The following is a 22,764-nucleotide window of genomic DNA, read 5'->3' on the forward strand; positions in this document are numbered from 1 at the left end:
CCAATTTAATATATTATTAAGAGAGTCTAGATAAATCTAGATAAATACAAATTGTGCAATTAAAACCTTCCAAGCCTTATCAGTGGTTAAGACATGAACTAGGGAGTAAAATTGCCTTGATGCATGTCACTTCTCTGTGCCTATTTTTGCATCTGTAACATGGGGATAATAACAGCACCTACCTCATAACGTTGTCATCAAGATTAAATGAGTTGAAATATACCTGATACACAGTAAGCATTGTAAGTCCTTGTCATTAAGGTGACAGTCATTTTTAAATAATCAATCCCACAGAAGCTTTTATTTACACCCTGAAACGCTAAAACTCTACAGTGACTGTGTAGCTGTGTAACGACATCACCATCCATCAATTTGCTCAGGCATGTGATATATTCGCTATCCATGATACAGCTCTCCTTTTCTTTACCCCTAAATCTAACCAATAACCAAGTTCTTAAATTTGTCCTCATTCAAAATCTACTGATACCATCCCTATTCCCATCACCACCATCTTACCTTACTTAAAAGTGGTACTTAACTGATCTCCCTTCCTGCCCCCTCCTCCAATCCAATCCTCACAGAGTAGCAACTAAATAATATGGTTAAATGTAAATGTGATTAAGTTACTCTCCTTAAAGTCACTGTTAGAGGATTAACAACTACAAACCCTACACATGCCTCTTGAGATCCTGTACTCACTGCCAAATCTCTCCTGCCCCATTTGGTGCTACTTTCCTCCCTGTAAACTACAAATGGACAAGCTAGCCTTTATTCAGATCTTCATGGCATTAAGCTCTTTCTAGACTCATATTTCACTCATGATATTCCTCTGCCTGGAATACTCTCGCCTATGTTGTTCCCCTAATTAATTCATACTTATTCCTTAAATCTCAGTTTAAATGTCATTACCTCAGGAATATCTTCCCTGAGACTCTTAATCAAATTTAGTCCTCCTACACTCTCCCAATCTTAATCCACCCATCATTTGAATATTTATGTAAGTACTTAATTATTATGTCTCCCCTCCTAGACTGCCAGTCTTCTGCTTAAAATCCTCAATTAGTTTCCCACTGTAACCAGAAAATAGGAGGGGGGAAAAAAAACTTCTAAGATCCTTACCATAGCCCCCACAGTCCTGTGTGATCTGGCCCTGCAATCTGTCCCTCTTGCTGTTCCCTGAACAAGCCAAACTTGTTTCCTACCTTAGAATCTTTGTCCTGTGTTCTCCTGTCTGGAATGCTCTGTACCTAGAAATATACATGGCTTGGTTCTCCATTATCCAGGTCTCAGTGCAAAAGTTATCCATTCCGCGTGGCTTTCCTCAACCACTCGGTTTAAATTACAGATTCTGTCCCCCATTACTTTAATGAAACAGGTTTTTTTCCCCATAGCCCTTTTCAGTATCTAAAACAAATTCTTTCATTTGTTTACATGTGTACCTTATATATCCCCCTCCATAGAATGTATGTGCCACAAAAATAAGGATCCCAATCACCATGTTGACCCCTCGATCTCTCAGCACTTAAAACACTGCCCAGCACCCAACAGGTGCTTAACAAATATTTCTTGAATGAATGAAAGTTACATATTTTACTCAGTGGTTTTACACCTGCCCTTACCTATTTTATAAGCAAATTTGACAATCACATAATTAGTTTGGGGAAATACTTCTAGCAACTGAAGAGTAGTATACTTGTCACAAAATTACAATTAAAAGCATGAAGTTCTACCAAGTAACACATTTTGATAAAAAGAACTGAAAATTAATAAATGCTAAAATATCATAATAACTAAATTTGGAGATCGCAGATTTTGTTAGAACTGATAGTCTTATTCTTATTGTAAAGAAAACACTAACTGGTTTCTTAAAAATAAAAACAAAAACAAACAAATCACTTGGCAGGAAATCTTTTGTCAACTTGAAATTTGACCTAAATTAAATGACTACATTTACCATGTTTTCTTTTATTAGCTTGGATAACGACAGACAGATCTCAGATAGACAGCTTAGCTCAGCAAACCTCAAGTAGGGTAAACACAAAGAAAACCACATCAATCAGATGGCTAAAAACCAAAGGAAAGGGAAAATCTTTAACAAAGTGGTGTGATGGAGGGAATAATTCAAATGACTGCTTCTCATTAGAAGCAACAGAGGCCAGAAGACAATAAAATGATATCTTTAGGATACTTTAATAAAAAAGCATGTCAACTCAAACTTCTATATTTAGTGAAACTATCACTGAAAAATGAAAGCAAAATAAAGACAATGAGCAAAAAGGCTAAGCAGATTTGTCACTAGCAGATGTGACTGCATGGGATGCTAAATGTTCTTCACTCTTCAGGTTGAAAAGAAATGGAAAGCCTCTCCATTCCTTCCTGTAGTATCCAAAGTAGTAAATAAGTGGATAAAAATAAGACCGGTTGTTTCCCCCAAGTAATTTCCTTAAAAGATCATTTAGAACAAAAATAACAGATTGTAACGTGGGGTTTATAATGTACATAGAAATAAAAGAAAAAAATTAAGACAAATGTTGTGAGGCCAGTAAATTAAATTATATACTAAGGTTATTATGACTTTACAGTGGAAAGTGGTTAAAAAAAACAACACTCATTCTAAATAGATTCTGATATATCAGAGATGCATATTGTTAGCTCTAGAGCAACACCTAAAAAATAAAGAGGTATAGCTTAGAAAGCCAATAAGGAACCAAAATGAAACACTAAAAAATATTCAATTAACCCAAAGAAAAAACAAGAACAAATGACAAAAGAAACAAATGGAAAACAAATAGCAAGATGGCAAACTTAAACCCAACTAAATCAATAATTACATCAAACATAAATACACAAAATATTCCAATGAAAAGACAGAGATTCTCAGACTGGATAATAAGTGCAAAAACTACATACTGTGTACAGTAGCAGCCCTTTTAATATAAAGATAGAGATAGGTTGAAAATACATAATAGAAAAAAGATACGCATGCAAATAACCACAGGAAAGCTGATGTAGCTACATGACTATCAAAGAAGACTTCAAGACTAAAAGTATTACTAGACATAAAATGGATAAACAGCAAAGACATAACAACCCTAAGAAAGAGATTAAAAATACATGAAACAAAAATTTGGAGAACTAATGAGAAAAATAGACAAATGCATAATAAATTTTAACAACCATCTCAAGTAACTGATACAGGCAGACAAAAAATTACCAGTAAGACTACAGGATAGCTCTGTCCACATGAAAATATGAGACACACGTGTAATTTTAAGTTTTCTTTAGTCACATTAAAAAGTAAAAAGAAATAATTTAATATTATTTTATTTATTAACCCAATATAGCCAACATGCTGTCCTTTCAACTCATAATTAATGTTTTAAAATTAAGATGATTAAATTCTTCTTTCACACTGTCTTTGAAATCCACTGTATTTTACACTTAAAGCACATTTCAATTCAGATACTAAATGCTTATCAAAAATACATGTCTCCTGGATTTCATAAAATTTACAACTGAAAAAGTAGATTCACATACACAAGTTGTTCCAAACATACTTAAAGTTTTCCAATAACTGAATCAAAAACAAAAAATAATTTTCCATTCATGTTTGCATCTATGCTGACAAAACTACTTCTATTTTTAAAAACATAAACTAAAATTAAACAAAATTTAAAAAAAATTTTTAGTCACACTATCCATTTTGCTTTAATATGCATATCTTTGACAAAGGCTGACCATTTTTCTATGTATATTTGTTTCCTCTTATGTGAACTGTCTATTCAAATATAGATAGCTTTAAGAAAACAAACAGTAAATTACCACCCAAAAGTCCCTTTAATTCTCAGTGGCAAATTATTAAACACAAACAGTATATTTTGCAGATAGTTTTTTAAATTCGAAAAAATTTATGCACTGCTCTTTCATGTTTTAGAATACAGTGGAGGGAAATTAATACTGAAAACTAATCAAAAAGGTTCATAATTGCTATACATTTGTTTGTATAATATATAATGATTTACTTCTTACAAAACGCTCAGCCAGGAATGCAGCTTTCAATTTAACATTATAAAGCAAACTGTGTTTTTCCCATAGGAACAAGGTGGTTCTCTCAAGTGAACGGGGGTAAAAAGCTGGAACTGGCTATTAAACAAACAACAGACAGCAAAACTACCTAAAGACCCATCACTGCCTCTCTGCAAGCAGAAATAAGCAAATCCTCAAACTGAAATGGCTTTACTTTCAATAACCCTATCCTGCTTTCATGATCTTTATTACAAATAAGATTCTCACATAAGGGTCAAAATTCAAATTTATAACTATAAATATTATGACCAACTCAAAACTAAGGATCACTGGCTAATGAGCTGAGGTTAATAATCCAGCAGAAAACCTGAAGTCTATGCTTAGCACAAATTTGTACTCTGCTCTCTACTTTTTAAAAATTTTCTTCAAATTTTGGATCTTTCTCTCCCTTATGATTTAAAAAAAAAAAAAAAGTAAACCACCAAAAGCTAAATTTTTTTAAAGTAAAAAAACTCACTCTAGAAACAAAACATGGCATTTTAAATCTACAGAAGTGAGGAATAAGAGTATCAGTTATCTTTCAGGTTCAAACTTTCATGGTTCAACGAAGCACAACTGTGAAACATAAAGAACTATAACTGAAAGCAGCATAAATCTCTAAGTCAATACAATAACCAGTAATTTTTGTTAAAAGAAACAAACTGATTAATGATGTGGGAAAACTTGATAGAATACATGTATCAGCCAAACCATAAAACTCTGAACCAAATAGATTATTTTTTTAAAGGCACTGAATATGTACAGTCTTGAAAATGCTTAAAACTGGGTGAGCTATGAAAGGAATAAGTTTTTAGCTCAAAAGATGGTTTGAGTAACCCCTAATGAAAAAGGATATGAAAACGAATATATGTATGTATACATATGACTGAACTACTATTCTGTATATTCTGAACTGTGTATTCTGCAGTACACCAGAAATTGACACAACACTGTAAACTGATGGTATTTAAATTAAAAAAAAAAAAAAAAGATGGTGGACGGTATAGCTCGATCGTAGAGCACGTGCTTGGTGTGCACGAGGTCCTGGGTTCAACCCCCAGTACCTCTGTTAAGGGGAAAGAAATAAAAATAGTTTTTTTTTAATTAAGAGATGGTATGAGAGGTTTAGGAAGAAAACTGACTGGCACTGAAAATTCAGTAGGAAGTGTTAAATGCCATTACAGGTGGACTGAAGAATTTTCCACTAATGTTACCTAGAGGTTAACAAGGAAATAACTATTTGAAATCACTATCAACAAAACAAAATTTTTTAGAAAGTGAATGCATTAGTAAAGCCAAGAAAAAGACAGCAATGCATAGTTTCAAGGCAAAATTGACCTAGTTGTTAGAATCTTACTCAAAATAGTTCAGCAACAAAGCATTTTCGAAGTGGAAAAGCAAAGAATCATTGAAGACAGTATTTGCTATTCAAAATTTTAGAGCATCATCAAGAAAAATATGAACCAGATGATAATAACTTTAGATATAACTATAAGGTCTTTGGAATAATGTAGACCTCCTAAGCTTGCTAAAGCAAATTCTACAAGGGAAAAAAGAGGGTAGGTATCCTGCCTTACACTCTGTCATGCTCTTAGAAGAGGCTCTAAGAAGCCTCAATCAATTAATTCAGCCGATCTAGTTCAAGAAGAAAAATTTCTTAAAAGGTTGTATTAATGTTAAGTACATAATCATTACTAAATAATAATGTATTTATACTAGATATCTAGTTTATGTTCTTAATAAATGAAGGAAGCATTTGTTCAATCTTCTTTTATTTTCGAGATCAAGCATGATAGAGAGTGAAACAGATCTAAAACAGAACTCAATTAGAAATAATGCACATTTATAGGAACTAATGATCTGACTTAAGACTGTACCCAAGAACCAATTAAGTAGAAAGGTCTAAGGTTTTGCATAAAGAGAATCCAGGTGGTCTTCACTCCCTAGAAATGGGGACTTCAAAAAGGCAGCGATGCACAATGATTAATGGGTGAGAAGCTGATGGGGTAGATTATAATGGATAGATTAACCCCTAACCTCCTGAATCAATCTTAACATTACACAGACAATCAAAAGTTTTGCGGCTCCTGATCTGATACATCAGCAAGCACATAAAGATGTGTTTCTGAAGAAAAACTTTTTTAAAGTATGAAACTTATCAAGCCTCTAGATCCAACTATGGGAAAGAAGAGATAGGAGACACATTCACCACTACCACCACCACAGAGATGGCGTCAGAAATTTCTAGGCTATGGGAAATTCCACTGGAAAAACCAACAAATGGACAAATAAATCGCAAAAGCAAAGGGGAAAAACGAAAACCTACAGAAAAGAGACTTAAGAGCCATATCAACCAAATGCAGTGTGTGGGTTTCAAGTGAATTAACTATTAAAAAATCTGAAATAATTAGGAAAATATGAACTCTGGATATTTGGTGTTAAGGAATTATTTTTCTACTGTGATAATAGTATCATGACTATGTTTTCAAAAAATCTTTAAAAGACACAAAACATTCATACAATCTGTTATTTGCTTCAAAATAATCTGGTAGGGAGGCTGACTATGAAAAATAGATAAAACCAAGTGGTCATTATATTGAAAAATTATTTAATCCAGGAGATGTGTATACACAGGTTCCTTATGTTGCTCTCTTCACTTCTGTACATATCCAAAAATTTCCATAATAGTAAGCTTTTTGTTTAAAGTGGTGAGGCTAATAAAGGTTTTATTAGATGAAGCAGATCTAAGTACAAAATAGAGAAATACAGGCCAGTGCTATTAGAAGAAAGAGGAAGTCCTCAATATTCTAGTCTCTCAAATATTCTAGAACACTGCTGCTCAACATTTCTTTTACTTCCCCAGCATTTTAGTGATTGGGAGGGGCAGGAAGGTACCATGAAGGACCAAGAAAAAAATTTTCAAAATAAACAAGACAAGGTCAAGTGACTGTAAAATTTTGAGCCTACTCCACCATACCCCTCATCCCATTTCCTCAGAAATACAGTTCTAAACATGTATCAATTCTACCGTCCTAAAATCTGGAAGGAAGAACCTTATTCTAAGAAACTCATTAATCATTGGCTAACTAAAAGAACATGCTCATTCTTTAGTAGGGAAAACTGAAAAGAATCAGGTTTAAAATCAAATGCATTAAACACCCTAAAAAGAAAACTTAAAGCCCAGATGGCTTCACTGGTGAATTTGGTGAACTACCAAACATTTAAGGATGAAATTATGCCAGTTCTACAAAGACTTTTACAGAAAAAAAGGGAAAGGAACATTTCCCAACTCATTATTATTATCCCAATCCAATATCAAAACCAATATCAAAACAAGACAAAGACATTACAAGAAAACAAAACTATTAACATCCCTCATGAACAGACAAAAACCCTTAATCAAAATCCAGTATTCAGAATACATAAACAACTCTTACAACTCAATACAAACAATTCCATTTTAAAATGGACAAGAGATTTTAAAAAACACTTCAAAGAAGATATATGAATGGCCAATAAGCACATGAAAATACACTCACACAATCAGATCCTAAGGAAATATAAATTAACACCACAATGAGATATCACTACACACTCACTAGAATAGCTAAAATTTACAAAACTGACAAAAACAGAGCTGGTGGGGAACAACTAGCACTCACATATATTTCTGGTGAGAGTATAAAATGAAAAAAACCACTTTAAAAAACTTTCTGGCAATACCATATATAAACACATACCATACAACCAGCAATCACACTGTGAGGTACTTAAAAGAGAAATTAAACACAGGATAACGAAAGACTGAAATACAAATGTTCACTGCAGCTTTATTCATAACGGCCATAAACTGGAAGCAACCTAAATGTTTATTTACTGGAAAACGAATAAATTGTATTAAATCCATACAATGGACTACTACTTGGCAATGAAAAGAAATGAATCACTGAAATACACAGATAAATCTAAAAAGCATTATACTAAGTGAAAGAAGCCATACACAAAAATTGTACTGCATGATTCCATTTACATTAAATTCTAGAAAAAGCAAAACAACACAAACAGAAAGCAGATCAGTAGTTGCTAGGAGCTGAAGTTAAAGGAAGAGAATTGACTACTACTATGAACTGAATGTGAATCCCCCAAATTGGTATGTTGAAGCCCTTATCTCCAATGTGACATATCTGGGGTGGGGCCTTTGGGGATAATGAGGTCATGAGGGTGGAGCCCTCATGCATGGGATTAGTAAGAGACTTGAAAGAGATATCCCTCACTCCACCAAATGAAGATACACCAAGACAGCCATCTGCAAACCAGAAAGAGGGTTCCACTATACATCAAATCTACTGGCACCTTGATCTTGGACTTCCCAGTCTCCATAACTGAGAAATAAACTCATTTGTTTCTGTTGTTTAACACACTGAATCTATGGTAATTTGCTATAGCATTCCAAGCCAGCACAACTATAAAGGAATACAAGGGAACTTTTAGAGATGACGGAAAAGTTCTATACCATGATTTTGGTGATGGTCATTACAAAACTATACATTTATCAAAACTCATCAAACTACACTTAAAAATCAGTGAATTTCATATAAATTATTTCAGTCAAGCAGATTTTGAAAAAATCAAATCCAGCCTATTCCCCTTAGCACTTTCATTTATTAAATGAGGATAAAGCAATCCAACCAATTTATTCATCACTTTCCAGAACAAAAATATTCTAATTAGTATTGTCCCCTTCAAGGATAATTGCCTATGAAAGTTATACTCCAGTATGTTGAAAAACTAGGGCTGTCCATCAATTCTGACACTGTTCAAATTTAATTTATTTTCTCCTGACCTGAATTCAGGACTTGGAAAGATAATTCTGAGTGTCTCCAATGGTGACAAATTCACACATTTGTAAATCAATTCCTGAGAATTTTCATCAAGCCAAGATATTTTGGTAAAGTTGTAAAAAAGTATTATGAAATTACATACTTATTTTTTAAAGAACTCCAAAGACAGAATTTTATACTGGAAAGGGGGACATTTTAACTCCTACAAGTATTTTAAGCACCAAGAGAATACGCATTCAATCCCTAACATGTCAAGTCATTTAGGACATTCAAGTTCTAGTACAGATGCCTAAAAATTAGCCTCAGTACTCAAAATTAAATCTAACATATCACCCAGAGGGGCTTTAGAGATTATGCAGCCAAATTCACTCATTTTAAAGATTAAAAAAAAAAAAATCACATGACTAGACCACTGGAGGGAGAACTGGGCAAGGTCTTATTAATTCAGTGTTATTTCCGCTACATTAGTGCTTCTCAAACTTTTAACATGCATATGAATCACCTGAGGAACTTGTTTAAATGCCTATTCTGATTCAGGAAATCTGAGATGGAGCCTGAAACTGCGTTTCTCACTAACTCTAACGTGATGCCAACACTGATGATCCTCTGAACATAAGAGTACCAAAGATCATGATATTTTACAGGTATTTAGTACGTAAAGATCGTTCATTTTATTTTATTTTTATTCCAGGTAGTTTCTAGTGATGTTAAAGTTATCACTGAAGGAAAAAAGCTTTCAAGCTAAACTATAATCCTCCATTCTTCCTGGAAGACTGCTAAAAACTCTGATAGAACCAATCACGCCAGTCAAGCTACTGTGGATTTGGTACAAAGTGAAAAGAGGCAGTGTACACAGACATCCCTACTTTAAAAATAAAAATGTAGAAAATGCTTTAATATGCTGACATGATAGATAGCTAGGGGTGAAAATTATTGGTTTGGAATTATCAGTCACTTGGGTGAGCTTTTAATAGCGAGCTTTCCTTCCCCTGCCCAAAACAAGAGTAACAGCAAAGACACAAACCTGGATTCCAAAAAGGTTTTTTTTTAAGGAGAGAAGTGGCTATTAGCCAATCATGTACTATAAGAAAAGGTTTTAACTATTTGATCCTATAAAATAATGCTACTCAGAACTTACAATGTTAAACTTCTCTCATATACAACTGAACTATGATGCAAATTGCAAAAATAAAAACTTCAAGGACTCCAGAAGAGGAACTCTTAATAATGTCAGATATCAGATACTTTCCCTCATTAGCTTTGCCTCTTTGACCAACAAGACCATCTTAAATGACCAATCTTTAAAAATACTCTCAATGTGTATATAATGTAGTTCATATTTCCTTCCTACATTACTATCAAAGCAGGAGATTAAAAAACAATTATTTTCCTATAAGATTCACATATTATTTTCCACTTGAAATCTATTCTGCTTCCATAGTAATCAGCACTGATGTCACAGAATCTTTGTTCTTCCCATTTAAAGAATACTGAGGAATAAAAATGCTTTTACCCATTTATCTAAATAGATGAACAAAAATGTAAAATACATTGCAAAATATTTTCCCAAAGCTTACCGTCAAACATTAACCACCTCTTAAGCATAGATTTCCTGAAGTGTACTTAAAGATAAGAAAAACGTTTTTAGACTGAACCTAATTTAGGTTACTTTAAATGAGGTTGCAGTTTATAGTCAATTTTGTTCGCTAGTTAGGAGATGCTAGAATAAATAATGGTTTTGGATACCCTAAGCAATAAGACAGAAATTTAGAAAAATTCTTACTTAGGTTCTGCAACTTAGAGTCTTCTCTATTTTCTTCTAAAGGGAAGTCTTGCAGGATATCTCTCCAAGTCACCCCAGGGGTCTTTCATCTGTTAAGTACTTTTCTTAAAATACTTTTGTTGTGTGGTCCAAATTTTTAAAGAATTAGAGTACACAATACTGAAACTTTCAAAATTTAATTTCCAATTAAGTTATTTATATGCTAGAGGAATTCTTACACATATGTACAGAAGAGACAAGGTTCCTTGTTCAATGAACTACTGTTTGTAACTGAAAAAAAAAAAATTGGAACAACCAAAACATCCATGAATAAAACATGAAATAGAGAACTAAAATTAACAAATAAGATTTAAATACATACATATGTTTAAACCTCAAAACCAATGTCAAATGAAAAAAACAAATCAAGACACAAATACATAGTCTGAACCACTTACTAAAAATGTTTAAATATAGCACAATATTATATATTGTTCACAGAAAAAATTTAATGTTATAGGACTATTAAAAACCAGGAAACACATACACCAACTTCTAGATAGGTGTATATCTAGGGAGGGAGGGAAGAGGAGAAAAGAAAGATGTCTGGAGAACCCTTCGACTGTACAGTAACATTTTATTTCTCTTTAAAAAAGGATTCAAAACAAATATGGCAAGTATTATGGTATTAGAGCTATGCAATGGGCACTTGGGTAACCATTATATTTTTCCCTGTTATTTTTATAAGTTTGATTATAATCATTTCTATTATAATAATTTCTAATGAAGCATTTTAAGTTGCTTAAGAATTTACATCCACAGGGAAAGGAACTTAATGACTGTGACTTTATGCCAGGCACTTTGATAGGAATCCTCTCAACAACCCTGTAACTTAGCAATTATTCCCATTTCAGAGAGAAAATGTGGACATTCAAAGTCAAAAACAAAACAAAACAAAAAAACCTCTTCAAGACTCTACCTCTAAAAATTAGTATATGAATCAAGATTTCTATTTAGGGCTTTTAATTAAGCCAATGCTATTTCCTCTATACCAAACTGCCTTTCAGTGTTACAGGATAATTCTTATTAAGATCAGTCTTTGTTCCCCAGTGGCAGAGCCATATGAAAGAGGCTCAGATCAGTCCATAGCTTTGAGTGATGCTTATCATTTAAAATAAATCCCTAATATCAGCTCATCTATTATTATGAGTTAAAAATAACAAGTAGAGATTAAGTGTGGGTTTAAAGGGTTTGGTTTGTTTGGGAGAGGTAGACTGATAAACATATAGTATTTTGAGATTTTCAACTTTAAGTTCTGGATTAAACTGAATTTCTGGACAAAAACTAGAGTATCCAAAACAATCAAAACTACAGATACACAACTCTTCCTTGACAGATCAACAGGAAAGAAACTGTTTGCTACAGAACAGTTGATTCTTCTGTAACTTAATTATACATGGGTCTGAAACTTAGTTATACTGTCAATATTTAATGAGCCACACCACAAAACATACTGAAGCTTAAGAACCACTTCGTTTGGAATACAGATTCTTGGATCTCACCTCCAGAGTTGATTTAACTCATCAGGTATGGGATCCAGGAACCTACAACTGTAACAAGCACCAAAGTAATTCTGATGCAGAGGTGAAAGGACTAGAGTAGGGGTGCACAAGACTTTATTCCTTCAGTAAATATTCACCTATGACCTGGTTCTAAGAACTGCAGACTCAATACCACTAACAAAATAAACAATAAAAAAGAAAAAATCCTGCCCTTAGGAGTTTACTACATCTTAAAGGTGAGGAGATAGAAGACAGATAGATGACAGCAGCTGGTGTTAAGTGCTACAGAGAAAAAATAAAGCAGGTTAAGGGAAACGGATGGAAATGCACCATTTCACAAAAGAATGGTCAGGCAAGGTTTCTTTAATAAGGAGACATTTGAGCAGAGAACAAAAAGAAGTGGCTATCTAGGAGAAGAGGTGAAAACATTAGTAACTTTCTCATTCCTTGAAATAATTTATTGTATGAAATAATTTTAGGTATTCTACCTCTTACCAGAGAAAAGAGAAAAACACTTGGAGTACCTACTCTGTGCTATTAACTATGTAATCCTCAAAATCACTTTGTGGAATAGCTACGAGTTTCCTTGTTTGTATAAAGAAGGACACTGAGGCTTAGTTTAAGCAATTTGCAAGGACTTACATTTTTTAAGTAATCAAATCAGGATGCATACTCAGGTCTCTGTCAGATCCGTCATCTTCCAACTAAGCCAAATGAGCATGTTTGCTGAATAAACAGAAGTTAATTCTTACGTTTTTAAGATTTTTAGAAAGGTGAGAAAAGTTACCAACAATACAATTTGTTTAGAAGCAGAGAAGTTTCTCATCTTCATAACATATCTTGGCATACAGCTGTATTTCCCTTTACTTTTTCCAAAAATTTCCTTGTCAAAACTTAATCATTTATTATAATCAGCAAATCATTTTTAAAAGCCCCCAACATTTGGGAAACAATTTTGTCTTTGTAAGCTTTCTAGAAGGGCAGATTTTAAATTGTAGACTTTTGAAATGTAAGATGCAATAAAATTATATTCTCCCATTTTTGGTAAGATATGCATTCAGTTCATTGTGTCATATTCACTGACTCCCAACAATGCTCCACAAACCTACACAGTGTTATGAACTGAGGAAGGCTTCCCCACCCTACCTACTTCAAATTAGTAATCAGAGAGCAAGGCATTATGCTAGATGCTAGGAAAGTACAATTCACTACTAATAGTCCTTACTCTCAAAGTTCTGACATGAACAAGTATAAAAGGACAGTATAAAGAAAGAGCTACATTGGATTATTCAAACTAGGGTTACCAATGAATACATTCTGGAGAAGGCTGCTTCCCTCTGAGCCCTGAGAATCAAATTAAGCTAACCTTAAAAGTTTAGGCTAAGAATATTATCATGAGGAGAGCCACGGAAAATTTTAAAGCAGAGTGATAGGATCAAAGCTGTGCTGCAGAGATAAACTGAAAGTGATGAGAGAGTAAGAAGAATAATGAGTTTAAAAACAGGGAAATCAGATATAAGGCAACTGGAAGAGCCTGAGCAAGAGGAGAAAAGCCGAAAGTCAAGAGGTGACAGTAAAAATAGAAAGATGCATGCAAGAGCTAGCTAGTTCTTCAACATCCTTCTTTGGGGTAGGCAACAGATAACACTAAATTATTCCATTTTTTTTTTTTTTACAAAGGACATTCTCTTTTCTTATAAGCCTTTATAAAGTGACAATGCACTAAATTTCCATTTCCAAAAGTATTATTGGTACAGTGACTCCAAGGTTTTGTAACACAGTGATCACGAATCCAACAAAACCAGAATAAATTGCCTTGATTTAGGCAAATAGTTTAACTGTTTTCTTTGTGGCCCCCAAATTAACTCTGTAATAAGTTAAAAGACATTAAACTCATAGAAGAGCTATTGAAATTTAGGATAACCAGTTAGCAAAGGAGTTATTAAAAGAAAAACACACACAAACTTAAATTTAGAATAGAGTTTTCATGACAAATCTCAAAGAGGTATCTGCCAAGACTCTGGAAATAAGACACTGAGTTCCATTTTGCTACCACTCTACCTCATATGACTTATTACAGCAGCAGTTTTAAAAAAAAAAAGAAAGAAAAACAAAGTATACACTCAAATCCCAACCTTGGCCCAGTACAGGCAAAATTCCTACTAAGAGAGCAACTATAAAAAGGGAATAGTGCCAAAGAGAGACAAACAAACATCCTTCCAGCTAGATAAAATGTGGCTAATTTTTAAAAAACAAAAGGGATAAGAGAGTCAAAGGTTCCAACTATACTCTCCTTTTGTCTTTCTCTAGTTTGGAGATTTTAAGTACATGTCAGGATTCCTGGTGGTAGAGAAACACACATGCTCAAAAATAAGGGCAGGGAGCACACATCTTTACAATTTTTATGAAGCCACATTTGGGGGACTATTCAGAGAGTTTTTCCAGGAATTATTCAGTTATTGAAATCAATTCTTTGCTCTATTTGGCCACAGAAAAACAACCCACTTCCCTTTTTATTAAGCATGCTCTTAACACATTTGATCTTTCATTTCAGTTGCTTCTAATTGCTTTTAAAGACTTTTTAAGCAACCCTTTTAGAAAAATTCTTAGAAAGCAGGGACAAGTGCTCTATTTTATAAAAAAGCATCCCAACAAAATGCCTATCTTTTTATCATCAAACAAGTGATAGATCCTACAACTGTGCTGAGACCCACCCATCTTCAAGGCCTGACAAGCCCAACCTCCCCCATGAAGTCTTCCTCAACAATACTAAGACACGGTAATTTCTACCTCTGAAATTGTAAACTTAATGATAAACTTTACTCATGAATATGCATAAGGTCTCTCTGACCTTCCATCCACATGAAAGCCTAGAATCAGGGATCTGTTCTACACTTTTCTATGTAGGAATTCATTACAAGCAACAGAAAAGTTTTTTTTAATTAAGATAGGTGCTCCATATGTCAACATAACATCAAGACAAAGCTAGTTCTTTGTCTAAATATGGTCCTCTACCTGCCTGCCCTACTCCAGGTCTCTACTCCCAAAGAAAACTAATCCCAGCCTCGTCAGATACTCCTTTACCCTGAGAAGGAGTAACTTTCTTTGTACATTCAACACATTCCAAGTGCTTTTAAGACATTTTCTTTAAACTTAAATGCCTAAAGTAGGTTTTTTTTAGTTAAGGATGCTGAAGCTTGGTGAAGGTGGTAGTGATGTGAACCCAGCTCCTAAGCATGAAGCTTCTACAATATACTGGGCACTGAAGCAGATGCCCATACTCTGGCATTAAAAAAAAGAGACAGGAATAAACAATCAATATCTCACAAAGAATTGAAAACAGTAAAAAGAAAGAAAACAAAAAACCAAAAACTCCAGTGGGATACCTAAGGATTCAGAAGAGACTAGCACAAGCACTAAGTTAGTAAGTTGACAGTTGCCCATTCATTAAGAAAAACACTCATACAGACCCACTTTAAATGCTTTTAAAACATACTATTCTCCTCCCCTCAAAACACCCCCACAAAATTAAAAGATAAACATGAAAAAGAATTTCTTCATAAGGTCCTTGGTTCAATCCCCAGCACCTCCATTAAAAGGTGAATTTTGTGGAATGCGAATTTTCTTTCAAAAAGCTATAAGCAAACTTTTTTTTAAAAAAAGAATTTCTTGTACGCAAAACGACTTTTACAAAAACATGAGGAACACTGAGAGGCACTGAGAAAAAATGCAATTTTCTCAGTTAAAGAAAAAGAATTCACATTCAATTACCATATTAAAATTTAAACATTAACTGTAATCAAAGAAATGCAAATGAAACAGTGAGATCCCCATTTTTCCTGTGTGTTGACATTAATTTTTAATTAACAACACCCACTTCTGAATAGGCACAAATCCAACCTTAATGGAAAGAGACTAAATGGGTACAATTTTTCTGAATGGATTTGCTGATTGTGTATCTTCAATCTTGAAAATGTACAGGGCATTCGACCCAGCAATCTACTCTTAAGAGTCAAGGTTTATCTATAAAGATGTTTAACCAGCAATAGTGACAAGAAATAACCCCATAACCAAGAGGAGTTTTAGTTAAGTAGTAGTATAATGCCATTTTAAAAATCATGTTGTTAACTTAAAAGACGTATTTCTAAATGAAAGAAGCCAGTCTGAAAAGGCTACAAACTGTATGATTCCAACCAAGTGACATTCTGGAAAAGGCACAGCTACAGAAACAATAAAAGATCATGGTTTCCAGGGGGTTGGGGAGAGGGAATGAGGGAGGAATGAATAGATGGAGCAAAAGGGATTTTTAGGGCAATGAAATTATTCTGTATGATACTATAGTTGTGGCTACATGTCACTATGCATTTGTCAAAACCCATAGAATGTACAGCATCAAAAGTGAACCCTAATGTAAACTAAGGACTTTGGTTGATAATAATGTGCCCATGTTGGTTCATCGATTATACCAAATATGCCACACTGGTGAAGGATGTTGAGGGTAGGGGAGTAGATATATGTGTGGGTGGGGAGGGCTATATGGGAACTCTCTGTATTTTCTGCTCAATTCTGTTGTGAACCTGAAATTGCTCTAAAAGAATAAAGTCTGTTAAAAAAATGTTGTAGAGATTATCTAATCAAATAGGGAAATACAATATGAAGTGAAAAAGTAAATTACAAAACTACAACAAGATCCCAATCTGGGAAAAATTATATTAGTCATTTAAAAAAGGATGTATACTAAAATGTTAGCAGTGGTTACCAACAGTTGGTATGATTTTTACTTTCTTTTTTCCTTTATTAGTATTTTCCAAAGTGTCTACAAAGATTCACTGCTTTTGAAATTAAACTGTAAACTTTTTTGACAAAGCAATAATTACCATATTACTTGATTACTCGATTAGGTTAACAGTGATCACAAGCCCTGTTCAATCACAAATTTAGTTGTAACTTAAAGGCAGTAAATTTGTATCTTAATATCCAGTTGTAAGACATTTGGTATCAGCTACATTGCTCAACCTTCCCAAGGACTTCTAGCCTACTTCAGAATTTTTTGAGAAAAAATACCTAAGTGCATGGCCCTTTTCCTGCAATATAAAACCTCTTGACTCTAAACAAAAATTCCACATAGCCTGCTCATATTGTCATATCTATTTTAGTGCTGCTGAAAAGAAAACAGCAATTTCTGATGATTAATAACTGTCGTCAAAAAATCTAAGAACCTGGGTGATTTCTGTGTCAAAATTTCTCTCCAACTTATCATTCAAAACTCAACTCCCCCACACCATTCTGATAAAAGTGAACTTAATCCAACTTTTAATATCTCAGAAATCAATTCACTCAAATATGAAAAGAGCAGCTTGTTGAGTGTGCCAATTTCACCCCCTTTAAGAGTTTCTTTATAGAAGGCTTTAAAGTTTCTAAAGTGCCTTCATGGATTATCTATTTAATAAAAAAATTTTTTTTAATTTTAATTTTAAAAAGAAAGACCTACAAGTTTACTAGGGTAGATATTAACCACCAGAAAGGAAAAAATATTCCATTTAGAAGGCCATAGGAAGTTTGCAGAAATTAAAAGTCTTTGGTTAAAGTAAGGACATTCTTATCACTACCCATGACTCTACAGTTAATGCTAATTACACGAAGGGGAAAAAAGCTTTTTATGGGATCCATAATTGGTGTGGTTTCAAGTCAGTCTTTTTTTAGGCATTCTTGTGCGTTCTTGTGCGTAACAGACGTAAATTAGATTTTGCACATTTACTGTTTGAAAAGCCAATGCACGCTACTTGAAAACTCTCATAACCTTAACTAAAACATTAATTCATATTGAATTCCATAATTGAAACAAATAATTTCAGGAGAGTATTTCACCACATGATTAAATGATTCTCTAAAATGCAAATTAAAATAAGGATAGCTGAGAAGCATGAATGTATATTTTTATCTTATAAAAACTGAACAAAGAGCTTTCAAGTCACCAATTTTAAAAATTAAATGTGTAGTTCAAAGTCTCAGTCTTAACCACACATTATAGTAGTAACTACCATCAAATAGAATGTTTGCCAGTGGGTTAAGCACATTTATTCACATTTAATACAATAACTCATGAACACATTATCAGCATTTTACAAATAAAGTTAAAAATTTATCCACCACCCTTGCCCAAACTAAACCTGTGTCCACATTACAGGGAAAAAAATTATAAGACTTTCTGATTGCAAAATATACATATATAATAGAACAAGTAGTCAAACTGGCACGTTCTTACTTATATGTTACTGTGTCTCACACACAGCTTTACAATCAAGAAAACACTTGTACTGTATCACCTCTTTTGTTTCCCACAACAGCCCGTATGGGATTATTATCACTACTGTAAGGGGTTTCAAGACTCAGAGTTTAAATGAAGTCACTCAGCTTTTGATTCCACATTCTTTTTTCCACTACACTATCTTGATTCCCTATGATTAAAGAAGCACTGCCCCCACAGAGTATTATGCAATAAAAAGGTGAAATGTACTAGCGATCCGGATAAGCACCTTTCACCAATAAGTTATTAGTCACTGGTTATTTTGATGCCAATCATAGAAATACAAGTTGTACAAACAGTTTTTATTAAACTGGTACTTTAGCAAGGGAATCCCCTAAATTCTACTTGTACTGAACAGCAGACTAACCCCAAAGTCTACTTTATTTATTCTTCTACTTCTTTCTACCATAGCCACCTTTTCCCTTCCTACTCTTAGTGACTTGCCCTATATTTAGTTTTAAACTGCCCCATCTTCTCACCAGTATGATTTCAAACTTCATTCAACAAAGTGTGACCCAGTCATCTCTAATTATATGTGATAATTTACAATGAATAAAGGTGCCTACCCTCCACCAAATCTGATGAGCAGTAAGAGTACCTCTGAGTAGTTTCTGCAAGTGTAGACAAGTCACAATCACTCCCTTTAATGGGAGTAACTTAATTTTCTCACAGGAAGGTTTTAAGAAATAAAATCAGAGCAAGATGTTTAAAGTACTTTATAAAGTATCAAGTATTATCCAACTGACTTCATAGTTTCAGTTTGGTGTTTTTTTCCCTGGATATCCATTTTTAAAACTATGGAGAAAGCCCTCAATAGTTCTTCTGTACTATGGGTAGTGAAGAAGAGTAAAAGATAGGAAGAAACTTACATGAGTAATGAATTCATTGGGGAATCAAATTTACATAGAATATATTCCATATTCGCATTTATCTTCCTTAGTTAAATAATGCCCAAGAAAATAAATAATACAATCCCCAAATGGTTACACATCAGAATACCATTACACTTAAAAAAAAAGGGGGGTAGGGGGGTGGGAATAGCTGTCCCTGCACCCACCCTAGAGAAAAACTCCTTCTGTAAAGCTATAAATCACCATTACAAAAAAGTTGAACTTCTATTCCTACCCCTTCCATTTCTGGCTCTTTGACAGTCTGCCAAACAGCTTTGCTTACAATTGTGTATGTCAAAGAAAATCTTTCAATTAAGTATAAACAAATTTTTTAAACGTACCTTATTACTAGGTCTCACAATTTAAAAAATATGTCTTGAACGCCAGCATCAAACTAGGTGACAGTCCTCCAGGTATACTTTGAGCAGCTGCTTAACAGCAGACGAATGGAAAACGTACAATTTTGGAAAAGATCTAACAATTTCAAGAAAGTTACTTTCATTTATGAATATTAAAAAACTTCATCCTAAAGTTAAAACACAGGGGCAAACTAAAAATGAATCTGAAAATAGGTGCACTCAACTTAAGGCCAGAATCTCATTTTAATTCATGGTTTACTTGCCCTCTAATAAATACCTCTTTATTGTAAGGCAACTCCTTCTTACCCAGTAAAGAATTTTGAAGGATTTCAAAACATTTTACTAAATAGATTTAATCACATCCACAAATTCTTATCATTCCACAGTCATTAATACAGAAGAGTTCGTAAGTGCTTTAAAAAGGTCTTATATTTCTAAAAAGAGTAAGCACTTCTCTTTAAGAGACACAAAGCATCTTCCTAAGACTACTACTAGAGTGGCACCTGACTCATCCCAACTCAGCTCTTCAACTTTTATCCAGAAAGCAGGAGACAGTTTCTACATCTAAAATTAGATGAGTCTCTACTCATTCACAGCCTGTTGGTTTTTACTTTAAACACAAATCTTCATAAGTTTATTGGGTTTTTAATGTAGTAATGGATGACTCAGAGCAAATTAGCAGGGAGAGGGACTATTTTAGGCAGTCATTTGATAGGAATGGCTATCAAGTGAAGGACTAACTCCACACCAAAAAAAAAAAAAGACAAACATTTGAGTAGCAGAGCATTTAATAAATGATGAACCCTATTTATCAAGTTTTAAGAACTGCATTTCACCTCCATGTGCCACAGCCTAAAAATGACGTTCATAACCATGCATCATAAAGCTATGCTTCTCCTAATAAGGTAAGCACATTAAACACTGTGCAACTACATCTAAAACGGTTATTTTAAGTTTTTTTTTAAACTCATACATGTATTTTCTTGGGGGGGGGTAATTAGGTTTGTTTGTTTATTTTTAAAGGAGATACTGAGGAATGAAATCAGGAACTCATGCATGTTAAGCACGCCCTCCACCACTTGAGCTATATCCTCCTAAAACGGTTATTTTAAATAAATGAGCATGCGCAACCCCAAGGTCCAAAAAAGCTAAACTAACCAATCCATCAGCATTCCAGAACAACTAATTACTTGAGACTTCCAAACAGAAGAGATTTAAGGCAACTCTCTCTTCTCTACTAGCATTTTTCCTATGTAAACAGTTCTATCAAGTGCTTCGGTTGGCAAGAAATAATAAAATAAGCTTTATTTCCTGTTTGTCCCCTTAGCAAAACTCTAGTTTGTCATCACCTCTGACCTACGTTCAACACGTCCAAGGGTTATCGTGAATGACAAAGGATTTTTCACATAAACTTTTCTATTAAAGTGAGTCTTCATGGCTAATATTTTATCAAAATGTTTCACATCTTATCCCACAAAACCTTTATCACATCTGAAAAACACAGTTCATATTTAGTGTAGTTAATAGACTCTATGCCACAGCCATACTAACCTAACCATAAGCTTTTACTATTTACAAGCCTTTGAAAAACTTTATGCCTTTAAGTACCATCAAAATTCTCAATCAGGATTTCAGGCTTTCAATTCACACCACAGAGAAAGATTAAATGCTAAAGTACTAAAAATAGGGGCTTTATAAGTGAGGGACAGACAACACGCCGCCGCCAAGGCGAACCCGTCTTCCAAGGGGCAGGGGGGCTCCTCGTACACGTACAGTAGGAGCTCACATTCAGTAAGACCGGGAGCGAAGGATCAGGTGACTTCACACCACCGGCACTTTCAGTGTGACCGGGCCATGCTATGGTTTGAGTACTAGTAGACGGCTCATAACCCCAGTTTGACAACTAAATCTGAACTTGTATACCAGCTCCGTGCTACCCGCGTGAATGGGGTTCAGGAACCAAGGGGCCCTGGAACGCGAGCCCCCGAGCCTGGCCTGCGGACTGCGGTTCCCTTTTGGAAGGGTGTCTGGAGAGTTCTCCGACCTGTCAGCGAGGTGTCTGCTCCTCCCGCGGGCTGTGCGTCCTCCTCCTCCACGGGGCCCATCGCGACCTGGTTAACCCTTCCTCCCTTTCCGAGCGAGGGACAGTAGGCAGCGAGTGTCCGCCGGGTGACAGGTCGCCCGGCCGCGTACGGAGCTCCCCAGGACAGAGCCGCGCCGCCGCCGACCTGCCCGCGCCCCGGGTCTGCGGCCCCGGCTCAAGGCCGCCCCCTCAGGTCGGGGCGGACGCTACGGCAGCCACGCGGCGGGCGGGCAGGGGGCCGGGCCGGGCGCAGACGCGCGCGCCGCCCGTTCGCCCGACAGCTGCGGGAGCCACGGCCCAAGAACCGCCCTTTCAGGCCGCGCGCCGCGGGAGCACGGGGTGCGGCGGGGGCTAGGCCTGACGGTCAGACGCGGCGGCGGGAGGAGGGCTGAGCCAGCCGCGGACGACGACCCCACCGCCTGCCGCCGGTGCCCGCGAGCCCGGAGCGGCCCGCGCCCTCTCCCCACCTGGGCCCTGCGGCCTCCGCCCCGCCGGCCCGTACCTAGGAGGGTCGTGGACGAGACGTGGTTAACCGCGGTGCTTGGGTCGCTGGTCCGCCTCCGGCGTCGCAGCCCCTGGTGCGGCTGCTGCCTCCGCGCTGCCTCGTCCCCCTCCGCCATCTTGTACCGATTTAAAATTAACTCCCCACTGACGTCAAACGCCGCCGCCGCTTTATCAACCTCCCAGGAGCAGGCAGAGCAACGACGGGTCCTAGCGCCGCCCGCAGCCCGGGCCTCCTTGTCCGCCCCACGCCCTCCTTCGTCCCGCCCATTGGCGCCCTCGCTCCGCCTCCGTCCTGCTTGCCGGCCTGCTTGCCTGCCGCTCAATTTTCCCAGCCTTCCACTTCTGGCAGAAATTGGGCGGCGCCCCCACTGCGACCGTCTCACACCCCGAT

At 35.7% G+C, this 22,764-nt stretch overlaps 1 protein-coding gene across 3 annotated transcripts in view; it reads right to left on the reverse strand.

Annotated features, from left to right (window-relative positions):
* ATL2 (atlastin GTPase 2) overlaps positions 1 to 22,529 on the reverse strand; it is a 49,952-nt gene extending 27,423 nt beyond the window's left edge. For 2 of the 3 annotated variants that reach the window (XM_074378735.1, XM_074378736.1), the window contains exon 1: positions 22,372 to 22,529. In XM_074378735.1, the coding sequence (XP_074234836.1) occupies positions 22,372 to 22,489 (118 nt within the window). In that variant the 5' untranslated portion in view covers positions 22,490 to 22,529. Of the gene's footprint in view, positions 1 to 21,830; positions 22,054 to 22,371 lie in introns of those variants that run through there. The other variant, XM_010967666.3, reaches the window with a different exon arrangement.
* Positions 22,530 to 22,764: the final 235 nt, after the last annotated feature.

The sequence above is a fragment of the Camelus bactrianus genome, chromosome 15 (genome assembly GCF_048773025.1).
Source record: "Camelus bactrianus isolate YW-2024 breed Bactrian camel chromosome 15, ASM4877302v1, whole genome shotgun sequence".
NCBI classification, from domain to species: domain Eukaryota; kingdom Metazoa; phylum Chordata; class Mammalia; order Artiodactyla; family Camelidae; genus Camelus; species Camelus bactrianus.